The 13,013-nt window shown below is 48.5% G+C and overlaps 1 protein-coding gene across 1 annotated transcript; it reads right to left on the bottom strand.

Annotated features, from left to right (window-relative positions):
- Positions 1–269: 269 nt before the first annotated feature.
- On the bottom strand, positions 270–12,160 carry SDR9C7 (short chain dehydrogenase/reductase family 9C member 7). The gene is made up of 4 exons (XM_063075825.1): positions 11,860–12,160; positions 8,456–8,714; positions 7,621–7,784; positions 270–487 (listed from the first exon to the last, which is right to left on the bottom strand). Exons 1-4 carry the CDS (start codon positions 12,158–12,160, stop codon positions 270–272), a joined length of 942 nt encoding a protein of 313 aa, XP_062931895.1.
- Positions 12,161–13,013: the final 853 nt, after the last annotated feature.

Raw genomic sequence — 13,013 nt, 5'->3', positions numbered from 1 at the left:
TGGCAGATGTCCCTGAGGCCATGCCACAGGTCTCTGGACCTGCAAAGGCCACCTCAGATTTCTGTGGGGCCCTGGTGGGTGGAAAGAGGCACTCATCTTCTGTTAGAGGTTACTGGTAAATTCACCAGCAGTGGAGGTCAGCTGAGCAAAGTGTTCTTTGCAGCCAGAACATCTCTCAGGACGTCTGACACTACCTCTTGTGGCCCCACAGTCCTTTCTCCCTCCCCAGCCCTTCACACTCTACCCAACACCCCTTGAGCTTCCCCAGCTCAGACACTGTCTGCTGGCCTTGGAAGGTACCGGCTCAGGATGAAATCTGTCACAGGGGTGGGCAACTTAGCCAGGGGGATGTAGAGGAGTTTGGCATCCAGGCCAGGGCTGTAGCGGATGCGGGGGCTCCGGGAGACAACAGCGTGTTCCATGCTGTTGATGACATCTCTGATTCTCGGCTCTGCCAGCTGCATCATGTGTTCTAACTTGTCAGTGTCTGTTTGACGGTAGAGAGGGGAAAAAAATGAAAAGCCCTGTTATTTTTCATAAAAGATGGTTTCTTCTGAATTCCATCCAGGCTCCATTTCCATAAGTTCCCTGATCTAACATTTCAGGCAGGTCTACCAGACCCTCCAGGTTGTCCCTTACACAAACACCATTTATAACATTATTATAGATAAAATTATTTCTCTTCCTGAATACAGCAATTGTGCATTGAGTTCCTACCATTGCATTAAACTAGCAATGAGAACAACTGTGCCCAGTTCTTCTTATAACTGTGCTACTTGTTAGTTGTATGGCTTTGAGCTTAAACTTCCATTATCTATAAGACGAGGATATTAATACCTTCCCTGGAAAATAACAAAGATGATTAATAGCAGGGTAGGTGGTGGGGAAGAACAGGATAGGAAATATGTGTATAGAAAAATCGGAAGGAAGGGAGTAAAAATATTGTCTGGCTGGTAATATTCCTAGCTACTGGAGGCTTTTTTTCTTTTGATTGGTAAGGGGATCGCAACCCTCGGCACGGTGTTGTCTGCACCGCGCTCAGCCAGTGAGCGCACTGGCCATCCCTATATAGGATCCGAACCCGCGGCCTCGGCGCTACCAGCCCCGCACTTTCCCGAGTGAGCCACGGGGCCAGCCCTGGAAGCTTTTTTTCTATGTACTTCCTAGTGTTCCCACATTTCTGACAAAAGCATTTAGGAAAAAATGTTATTAAAAATAGTAATATTGTCCCTGCCTTGGTCACAAGGCCATTTTGGACTCAAATGATTTAAGGCACAGACAGGTAGAGCCTTGTAAGGCTCTGACAAATGCATTGTACACACAGGTGTGCAGATGGGTACAGGGCACCCAAGTGACACAAGTCTGCAAAAACTCACAACGTAAATAGGAGACAGGCCACATGGTGCACTCAGCAGGCCCTGATCTGCACTCTCATCCTGGGACTCTGAAACAGGGGCAGGTTGGAGGGATTCATACTTCACTGAGAGCCACGAGAACTGAAGAGAAATAGTGCCTGAGAGTCAGACTTCCCTGATAAGGGATTAAACCTTGAAAACAGAGTGGGAGCAAAAGCTGCCCCAACTTTGGGAATGGTCCAGAAAGGCAGAGAATTCACTCCTCAGGGTCAGCACCCTTGTGGGTGTTTGGTGAGGACAGAGCAGTGTTGCTCCAGTACCCTTCACCCCAGACTCTGAGGAATTCCCATTCTGTGTCCGGGAGAAAAAACTGCTGCAAACTACATTCTGGGGTTCCAGAAAGAGCCACATTGCTATGGTTTAAATGTTTATCCTCTCTGGAACTCATGTTGAAACTTAATCCCCAATGTGGCAATATTGAGAGGTAAGGCCTTTAGGAGGTGAATGGGTCATCAGGGCAGAATAATTAAATCCATTTGTGGATTAATGGATTATCACAGAAGTGGAACTCGTAGCCTTATGAGAAGAGGAAGAGACCTGAGAGAGCATGCCCAGCCGCCTTGCCATGTGGTGCCCTGCCCTGCCTCAGGACTCTGGAGAGAGTCCTCACCAGCAAGAAGGCCCTCACCAGATGCACTCTCTCAACCTTGCACTTCCCAGCTTCTGGAACTGTAAGAAATAAATTTAATTTCTTTCTAAATTACCCAGTTTTAGGTATTCTGTTATAAGCAACAGAAAATGGACTAAGGTACACACTAACTTTAAGCCAGAATGTCTATAGAGCAATAATGTCTCAAGAAGCCAACATCTTGTCCTCCAACCCCAGGCCTGGCATGGAGTCCACCACCAGCAGAGCCAAGGTGGGGAGGTGAGTGTTGAAAGAATTCTTCAGGATGTTCAGAGCTACACTCAGTACCTAAGAGCCACAGAAGCTGGGCAGAGCAGTGGAGGCAAGCTGACATGATGAAGATGGTTTGGGGACTAGGCTCTGAAAGGCAGGGTGGAGGAAGGTACCCAGTCATGAGAAGTGCTGTGAGGCACGTTCTTTCATTGTTCTCTTGAATGTTTATTACCTCCTACCTTGTGCTGGGCACTCTACTAGGCATGGAGAGGGAAGGGAGACAAATGTGCCCAGCTCGCCCCTATTACCGTCCTAGACAGTGAGGAAGGACACGGGCTTTGGATTTGGGCACCACGGAAAATGTTTTTGTTATTGTGAGGATTAAGCAAGATAAAGTCTGTAAAGTACCAGGGACCAGGCTTTGATACTTTATATGGCCCCAATAGCTGAGTTTCTGTTCCCTTCTCCTTTGCCAGAGACAGGTCCTGGGATTCTGCCATAGACCCTCCCCAAGAAGAAAGAGGGACTAGAAGGGGAGTTTTTGATAGCCTCTGCAGCAGAGTTGAGATGAAAAAAGAAGCTTGGCCAGATGGCTGTGCTCTCCTCGGCAACGTTACCCAAGCTGGGCTGTGGTTCATCTTCAGATCTGTTAGGACACGAATACCATTCTCTGTTCGCCTGCCTGTTCTAGTGAGTCTATGTGCCACTTCTGTGGGAATGTGCCCATGTCAATTGCTATTAACTAGCCATTTCCAATATGATTCTATTTTGGGTGTAGTTAAAGATGACTCCAAGAAATCTGGGGCCTGGTCCTGGGGCTCACGAGCTGTTTGGCTGGCCACAGCAACTTGCTGGTTTGTGTCCAGTGGTGCTGTGTGACCACTCCTAAATATTTCTTCAAACTGTCCCACAGTCAGCCCCCTGTCCCCTCGTCTCCCCCCACCACTTCCCATAACCACCATGGTTTTAACTTCATGTCCTTACCATTCCTCCCCTGGGTTTCTGCAGCAGCCTCCCAGCTGGCCTCTATCCTGCCCATAGCAACACAAATCTGACCAGTCATTCAGACCCATTTTAAAGGGTTCCCTTTCCTTCTGGATAAGATCCACACTCTTTAATGCAGCCATCAAAGCCTTTCATGATCTGATCTCTAACTCTCCTGCCTCCATCACCACCACAACCAATTCATGCTTCACTCTTGACAGACTAGTAATAACAACAATAGCTAAGGTTTGTTGAGCTCTTACTACAGCTGAGCCGAGTACTTTACATTCTCCTCACGATCTGTGAGAGAGGAATTATTATACTTTATAAATGGATACACTGAAATTTAGAGAGTTGAGGGACTGGAATCTAAACCCTGAATCCACTGCCTCCAAAAGCACAGGTCTCTAAAACGGTGCTCACGTTCTTCCTTCTGTGGCAAACTCTGCCATCTCTTTCCCTGTGGTGAGCTCCTATTCATCCTTCAAAACTCACTAACGCATTAATTGTCACCTCGGTGAGGCTTTTTTGACAGCAGAGTTATATCTCTGTACTGTGAGTTTGTGTCGTACTCATGTTCACTACTGCCCAGTGCTCCGTGTGGTATAGGATTTGCTTCTAGATCTCCCCTGCTAGATTCCCGGAGACTTCGTCTCATCTCTGTATTCCAATAAACACTCAGTAAATTTTTCTGAAAATTTTTCTCTAAAAGCATGGTGTAGACTACAGATGAATAGGCCCATGGTATTTTACAAACTCAATTTTAGAATAACAATACCAGATTTTTGACAAGTGGTTTTCAGAAGTAGTTTACCTTTATACACATTCTTTCATGAACCACACTGAAGACTTTACAACCTCTGCTGCACTGAGTACTTAGAAAATGGCTTTGTGAAGTTTTCAGACACTGGCTAAATCTGTGTTTCATTCCAGCCTCATAGCAGCCCCGTAAATAATTTGGATCATTCTTTGCTAAGGGAGTTTTAGGATATTATTCCCTCCCATTAACATCTACTTCCCTTGCTCCCAACAGCTGCAGATTTCCCTTTGGGAGTCCGTGCCTCCATGTCCTTTGGTCTGGGCAGAGCACGTGATCCAGCCTGAACCAGTCAGACCATCACATTCCCCAGGGCTTAGTGATTGGCTCAGGGCTGGGCATATCCCACAGTTCTCTCTAATCCAGCCACCACAGGCCTTCCAAGTCAGAGTGAACATTAGGACTTTTAGCAGAGCTACTGGAAAGACGCCCCATTTTCCTCAGTAGACCTCGCCCTGGCAGGAGGTGAGGAGATGCTGCAACCATGTGGCCCCCACAGGGGGAGAGCTTGTGAGACTGGAGTCAATATAAAAGAAGCAGAGCCAATAGATAGGGTGAAATCAGGTCATAACAACATCATTCGTGGGCTGGATCAGGCTGTACTTAAAGCCCATCTTGCTCAACTTTTTAATCACGTGAGTCAAAAAAATTCCTTTTCTGCTCAAATTATTTGGGCTGGATTTTCTGTCACTTGTAACTGAGAAAGTTCCAACTGATGTAAGTCTTTAGGACATTTTTCTCCTCACAGAATTCTAACATGTCCAGAACTAAAAGATTACTTTCTCAGAGGAATACTTCTCCACATATTTTTCCCTGGGTCTTCCCTAAATCAATGAATGACTGATACCTCTATCTGCCACTCATCCTTGATGGTTCCTTCTCCCCCGCCCCCAGTAGTGGCAAGTGTAATCCTCACCTGGCATCCGCCAACTCCTGTCCAACTCCTCTACCTTCTCTCTACTCCAAACCACCGTCATGTCTAGCCTGGAATACTGCAGCAACCAGAGCGGTCTTTTCTTTTCTTTTTTTTTTTTTTTGTCCTTTTCGTGACCAGCACTCAGCCAGTGAGTGCACTGGCCAGTTCTATATAGGATCCGAACCCGCGGTGGGAGCGTCGCAGCGCTCCCAGCGCCGCACTCTACCAAGTGCGCCACGGGCTTGGCCCCCAGAGCGGTCTTTTCTAATCGCAAATCACATCCTTAAGCCCTGGTGTGCTTCGATGCTCTAACTTATCCTGTTCCCCCTCAGCTACCCCTAACCCCCGACTGCTACCCACCTGCTGGTTTCTTTAAAGTTCCTCAAAAGGAGTTTCCTGCCTCAGAGCCTTCCATCAAAAAATGTCCCTGCCCATCCTTCCCTTTCCACTTTCCAGCAACGCCTAACTCTTAATCTTCCTCAAAGACAGCTGAGAGAAACCCTTCCCTATGCCATAATCTGAATTGGTGCTCCAACTCCCAGCCCTGTTCTTCTTTCATAGCCTTGTGATTCTCCTCCGTGGCACTTGTCCACATTTGTCATCAAACGTGTGTGTTTTTATTAACGTCTGTCTCCCCTACTGAACCTTAAGTTTCAGGCCCTGAGCATGCTGCTTTGTCTACTCTGACTCCCCAGCCCCACATGGTGCCGGGCACATAGCAGGATTGTAGCAAAGCAGGTATTAAATGAAGAAATATCCTTCTTAGTTTTGGTGTCTTGGATTTTTACTCAACCTACTATGTCCAGGAGAGCATGTCACTAAAATAACCCCCTCTGGATAGTTAAAGACCTGTCACAGATTTGATTGATCAATTACATTTAGTCCATCCAGAGTTTCTGGATATATTTCAAAAACTTATCACTTTAAATTTTGGATAATTACTATTTAAGGAACTCTCTGCAATACAAGGACTTCTAGCTTGTAGGTACTAGTGTAGTGGAGAAAAGGAGGCCACATGCAGTGTAAGAAAAGATAATAACAACCACCACAAATGTTTAAGTCAAATTGTTCTTAACAGGGACCAAGTGCTATTCTATGCACTTTATATATACTAATCCATTTAATTTTCATCCCTCATGGCAGATGAGAAAACCGAGAGGTTAAGTAACTTTCCCAAGGCAAGCAGGCAAGCTGCAATTTGCACCCAGGCAGCCTTGAGACTCTAAGAGCTTAACCAAAGCAGAACATTGCCTCTCTGGAAGTCAAGGAACCCAAGTAAAAGAGGAAAAAAGAATCTGGGTTAGGGAAATGTGGGACTAGGTAGCTGAGGCCCAGAGTGGGCAGGAACAGCGCTGGGAGCGTGGCTGCTCCTCTCTGGCTTGAGGGAACCCTCCTGAGACAGCAAAGTGCCGGCCTCGCCTTCCAGGCTGATGGCCCTGGCACAGAGATGCAATTGGAGAAGGGAGACAACCATCAAGGGTGCCAGCTGATTGTGCCAAAGGCAGTTTCTCTTGACAGAAGTTGCCCCTTATAAGGGTGGCTACAGGGGAGCTCTTAGGGGCTGCTCTCCCTCCAGGCCCTTGGATCCATGAAATGGAGAGAGCTAGGAAGTCTTGTGGAACATCCCTTCCTGAAACCAACTGGCTCAGCTTTGAGATTAGATGGTCTGAGTGAATGTGGGGCCTTCTAGTCCTCAGAGTGGCCTTCTGTCTTCTACCAGGAGATTCTGCAACAGGACTTTTGACCAATTCCTCCTCCGCTGCACCTCAGGCCATGTCCTATCATGTTCCCCAATGGCTGGGTTCCATTCACCCCCAAACTGGAAGTTACAAGCAGTGAGGGGCGAGCACACTGCTTTGTTTCTTCCAAGTCCCCAGCCCCACACAGTGCCTGGCACATTGCAGCCTCACAATAAAACATGTAGTAAGTGAAGAAATGGTTGTCCTGGTTTTGGTGTCTTGACTTTTTGAGTTGATGTATGAGTTCCGACAGACAACTTTTGCTGCACAAAGTTTTGGGGCAGCACAGCAAACAGCTGTGATGTCCCTCCTCCACCCTTCAAAAATACTTAAGGTTCATAGGAGACCCTTAGCTCAGGGACAGAAAAGGAACTGCCTAAAGATCTTCCCTTTTAAATACCCACGTGCTCATTTTCCTCTATTTAACAAGCACTTAGAGTGCCTAAGATACTTTATACATACTAATCCTGTGAGGTAGGCACTGTCATTATCTGCATTTTATAGATGAGAAAACTGAGGTATAGGGAAACTAGGTAATATGTCCAAAGTCTACTAGCTGGTAAGTGGTGGAGCCAGGATTTGGACCCAGGCAGTCTGGCTATAGCAGCCATTCTCTTAATCACTTCTCTATACTTACCTCAGTGCATTTTCACCTGACCCACCTGCATAATGATGTTCTGGGGGCAGGTGCCAGGAGTGAATGTATCTCTCTTAACTCCCCCATCTCCCTGGCAGCTATGGTTCTGCCACAAGTTCTCTGTTCTCAATCCCCAGCTCTGCCACTAGCTGTGTAGCTTTGGGTCCTGGACCCTTCTCAGTCTCTGTCTTACCATCTGTAAACCGAAAGCTGTGACCCCCAAGACCTCCCTGCCCCTCTCAGAAACCCCTCTCCCGCCCCAAGAACTTGCAGATGTGGAAGTACTCCTCTCCGTAGCTGTCCCGGGTCTCCTGAGGCAGCCGCTCCCACAGCTTTCGCATGCGCGACCCCATGCTTTCCTTGCCCAGAATGGATGTGCGGTAGTTCCCCGGCTCAATGATGCAGACCTTCACCCCGAAGTAGTGGAGCTCGCGCCTGGGAAAGAAGAGTTGCACTCTGTCTGGGCCCCAAGATGACAGTCATCAGGGCATGTCACCTCTGGAGGGGCCTGTCTCCGCAGGAACCTGGAGGCACTTCCTCCACCCCCGCACCTGGCCCAGGCATTACGTTCATGCAAATAAGCCCTTCTTAAGGGCCTTAGCTCTTTCCCAAGCTGGTCTAGGAGTATCTGGGCAATTCTCAGTAGGGAGGAAGTCAATAAGAATCTAGGCCAGGGCCTTGCCTCCCACCAAATCCCTCCCACTCTCAGCCCCATATCCAACACACACAGTAAAGGAGGGAGGGGTCTATGCAAGGCCTGCGTCCTCCTCTGAGTGTCTCCCAGGGGCACCCTTTCCCCCACTCCTCTCCACTTATTGGGGGGCCCTCCCTCCTTCTCCCACAAGCCCAAACAAGGTCTCAGTCATTCTGGGACTGTTCAAAAGGAGGCCCACCTAATGCCTCCTGCCTCCAGCCCACCTCTTCTCATCCCTTCTTCTCTTGTTCCCTGGGGAGGGCGCCTTGACGTATAGTCTTCCTCCTACCACTGATTTGACTTCCTCCTTTCAGATTTCCCTGCCCACCTACTGTCACTCCCAGCCCTTCCTTCCTGAGGTGAAACTGCCAGTATTCCCATCCAGAATGGTTTGGTACCAAGGCTCAGTCACCTGATGCTGTCAGAGAAGGCTTCAACACCAAACTTGGAGACGCAGTAGCCACCGCCAATAACAGCCACACGACCACCAGAGCTGGACATGTTGACGACCCTGCCTCGGGCTTTCTTGACCATGGGCAGCATGTGGAGGGTCACTTCAATCAGTCCAACCAGGTTCACACTGATCACCTTCACGAAGTCCTCCTTGGTCAGCCATTCATTGGGACCACTGGGCAGGCCCACACCAGCATTGTTCACCAGGGCCCAGAGGCCTGGGGGCAAGATGGAGGGAGAAAGAACCAGTGTCTCTGGGAAAGCAGCAGTGTCCACCACCCACCAGCTCAGGGCTGCCAAGGATGGCTGAGCAGGTAGGTGCACAAGGCACAAGACGGCCAGGCTTGGGGCATGGGGTGGGGAGCTATTACAGCCTGAGGAAAGATGTGCCTTTTACTCATTAGTTTTCCCTGAAGGGGCACCTGTTTCTTATTCACATTAAGTCTGCCAGCTAGCTGGGTCTCTGTACCAGCTACAATCCAGGCTTTAGCTAAGAGCACCTAAGCTATTAGCTCTGGGATAAGAAATATGATTATCATATCAATGTATTCATATTTGAATCCCTTTCCCCATCATGCTTCCCCGCTCTATTCACCTAAGTATAACCAACTTCATTTCACATACTACCCAAATCCATTCATTCATCCATTCACACATGCATCATTCATTCATTTATGAATTTACTTTGTGCCAATTAAAGAGTGAAGGAGACGTAAAATGAACAAGACAGGGTCTTATCCCTCAAGGAGCTCAGAAACCAGAGAGGAAATAATAATATTTGTATATAAATATATAAAACATTTAAATAAAACAATTATACAAAAATGTGAAAGGGCTCTTATATTTAAATTGTGTTGGTATAAATGGAGAGAAATAATGCTAAACGTTGTCATTCAACTCTGCAGGGGCCCAGGGTTGAAGAGCCTCAAGTTCTAGTTCTGGTTCTACCTCCTGCCTTGTATAAATCACTCTCTGTGCCTTAGGTTCTTCATGAGATTGGACAAAAACAGTTTTGTCCAGTGTTTTGCAAACCTGCCAGGGGAGAAAGATGCAGGAGAAGCACTCCTTTTGTTTTACATATTGAGCTTCCATATAAAATTCCACTCGGGGGAGGGTGATACTCAAAACACACTGGAAAAGCCTCTAAATCATCCTTAAGGACCCCTTTTAGCTCTTTCATTCAAGGATTCCATGAGCCCCACTGCACTGGCTCCTTCCCTTCCTCTCCCCCCATCCCATCCTGCACCCCCACCTTGGCCTCCGCAGCCTCACGATACTCTGCCAGGCATGTTCCACTCTCCCTTGAGGGCACGTCTAGAGGCAAACATCAATCTTGGTCCACCCCTCCCTCTAGATCTGAGGTCTCCATCCAAGCCATGCCCCTTCCTTATCTTCCTACCTTCCTCTAATTACAGAGACTCCAGTAGACCAACTGGCTGGCAGGACTCAGAACCTTCCCAGCTGGAGGGGACTATCTTGTCTTACAGAAGAGAAAATAAGCCTCCTGAGACCCAAAGTCTAAAAAACGCAAGTTGTCTCTGACTGTGGAGAAGGGACACACACTCACCACTACCTCTGGTCATCCAGCAGGGGATGCACTATTCTGCTGGGGAATCAGGACAACCTTATTATTGTTATTATTTTTATCTGCAAAGAACAACCAGAGAACAGTCAGAGCACTGCTAACAGCTTTAGGGCTGTGCCAACCTCTCATGTCCAGGAGCTCTCAGGGGCAACAAGAAAGCATGCAAGAACTGCCCATTTCCCAGTGCTTCTTAGACCAAGGATGTTGCCCAGTGGCATAGCTAGAATAATGGGCCCCCAAAGATGTCCCCATCCTAATCCCTGGAACCTGTGAATATGTTGGGTTACATGGGAAAGGGGAATTGAGGTTGCTAACCAAATGATTTAAAAGTTGGAAGATTATCCTGGTGAGCCCCATATAATCACAAGGGTGGTACTCCTAAGTGGAAGAAGGAGGCAGAAGCCAGAGAACCAGAGGGACAGTAAAAGATGTGTTCTATATGTCCAGGCCTGAAAAGGACTCTGCCCAACCTTGCTAGCCTTGAAGGTGAAGGAAGTGGGCCATGAGCCAAAGAATGCAGGTGGCCTCTAGAAACTGGAAAAGACAACGAAATGGATTCTCCCCTAGAGCCTCCAGAAGGAACACAGCTCTCTCGCCACCTTGATTTTAGCCCAGTGAGATCCACTTTAGACTTCTCTCCTCCAGAATTACGAGATATGGATTTGTGTTGCCTTAAGCCACCACGTTTGTGTTCATTTGTTAGAGCAGCAATAGGAAACTAACATACCCCATGAGCTTAACAGCCACAAGTGGCTCCAGGCTGGGCGTAGGGAGCTGGCTGAGGCAGGCTGTTGAAGAAAGAGGCTCACCCTTGCTGAATTATTCATTAATAAGTTCATTCAACAAATATACCTTGAGCCTCTTATAAGGTGCCAGACACTATCCTAAGTACTAAGGATAGTAAATAAAAGAGACCAAAAGCTCTGCCCCCAGGAAGCTTTATTCTATCAGAGGAAACAGACAGTAAATAAGAAAGATACATTGTGTATTGAATAGTGATAAATGCTAAGGAGAAAAATGAAGCAGGGCTTCATTTACTATCTGGCTCCTCCCAGGCCCCAGGGCTCTGTTGTCACCACCTGTGCATGTACCCCAGACTAGTTCCTTCAGGACTGAGGACTTCCCCCAGGCTGCTGCTTCTGCATTGAGCCACCCTGTTCATCCTGTTCCTGCGCTCATGGCCTGCATGCTGGAAGTTCTCTGGGCAGATTCCCACGCAGTCCTGGTTCTGTCCCAGTCCACAGCCTCGTTTCCCAATAGGAGCAGCCAGTCTGACGTAGGCACTTGCCCTGAAGTCAAACCATCGTGACATGAGGAGAGATCTGTCTCCCCTGCCTGACACAGTCAAGGAGAGCAAACGCCCCCACTCCTGGAATGCAACCCTCTAGCCCCTTCCCCCTCTCCCTAGCCTGATGCCAACAATAGGTGTGCTTGTATTTATAGGATCTGACGGTTAGGACTGCTGAAGTCTCAGAGAAGCACCTCCATCTTTAGAGGTTTGGACATAAGAAATACATCTTCCCTCTCTCACCTCCTATTGCAACCTCCCTCTGTCCCTCTGAGTTGCTGGGAGAGAAAACTCCCTCAGAAAATCACCCCTTCATGTGAACAGGCCAAACCATGCAGTGGGTTCCAAACAGACTTAGCCAGAGTCCCAGCCCCTTTCCCTACATCACTTCTTCCATCCCATTTTGACATTAGGGTCCCTGATACTGTGACATGCTGTGGGAGAGAGGGAAAGAAGGGTAAACCGAGAAAACTAAAGAACTTCACCCCACCTTGTTCGCCCACTTGATCCCTCACCCACTGGGCCGCCGCCTGGATGCTCTCAGTCTTGGTGACATCCAGTAGGATGGTCTGTAGCCGGAAGGAGGTATCCTGCTGAAGTTTCTGGGCCCCCTCCTCAGTGAAGCAAGCAGCCAGCACCCTCATGCCCCGATCGACCAGCTGTCTGGCCAGCTTGTTGCCAAATCCCGAGTCACAGCCGGTGATGAAGACGTACTTTTCCGAGAGGTTGCGGACCAGATTGCAGTTCTTGAACCAGCGGTACATGAAGGAGAGGTCCGTGATAGCCGCCATAGGGCAGAAGGGAGGTGATAGCCACGAAGGACCGAAGGATCGGGCTCAGGAGACAGCCAGAGAGGCTGGTGCTCCTTGGCTCAGCAGGCAGCCTGCTGGAACCCGCTGGGAAGAAGAGCTCTCCTCCCTTCACTGCTTGCAACAGATGCAGGGCCCCTGGGTGAGCCACTGTATAATTTTATAGGTGGATGCATCACCACACCAATTAGTCCAGATGCAAGAAATTCAAGTCCAACCTGCAGCCTTGTCACCTCTGACAGCCCTGGTGGCTGCCTCCCTCTCTCCCTCTGCTTTGATGGGTGAAGGTACCAAGGATGCAAAAGACCCCAACAACAATGCTGGTGCTGAGTGGTGGCTAACCCGGTGGGTTAGGGGGCAAGTGAAAAAGGAGGACTCAGCCCAGAGAACTCCCCCTGGGAATCCCCCACCCCAGCCCTACTCCCAGCCCAGGGATCAAAATCATTTGTCACAAATGCAGGCATATAAATAAATTTAATTTTTATTTTCAGGGGAAAAATTTAGGACAAATTCATGAATGCAAACAAACAAAAATTGGTTCTGTGCCCTCCAAACCCCAAGAGAAATGAATTCCAGGTCATCAGCTCTGTGAGATTCTCAGGTGAGTCTTCCTCATGAAAGGTTATGAAAAACAAGGGTTTTCCCTAGCGGGGTTGTGCCTCCATTGTCTTGAGGCCCCAGGCAGCAGGGCCCCCCTATAGGGAGGCTGGTGATTGAGGCCCCAACTCCCAGAAAGGGAAAGACTGGAGGGACTCAGGCCTGACTCCTCATGGGGTGATGTACAGGTCACCAGTGAGGAGCCCCTGCAGTACTCCAAGCAGGCTCAGCAGCCCAT

The sequence above is a fragment of the Cynocephalus volans genome, chromosome 12 (assembly GCF_027409185.1).
Source record: "Cynocephalus volans isolate mCynVol1 chromosome 12, mCynVol1.pri, whole genome shotgun sequence".
Lineage (NCBI taxonomy): Eukaryota > Metazoa > Chordata > Mammalia > Dermoptera > Cynocephalidae > Cynocephalus > Cynocephalus volans.
The sequence above is the reverse complement of the archived record's forward strand: the minus strand, read 5'-3'. Positions and strand labels throughout refer to the sequence as shown.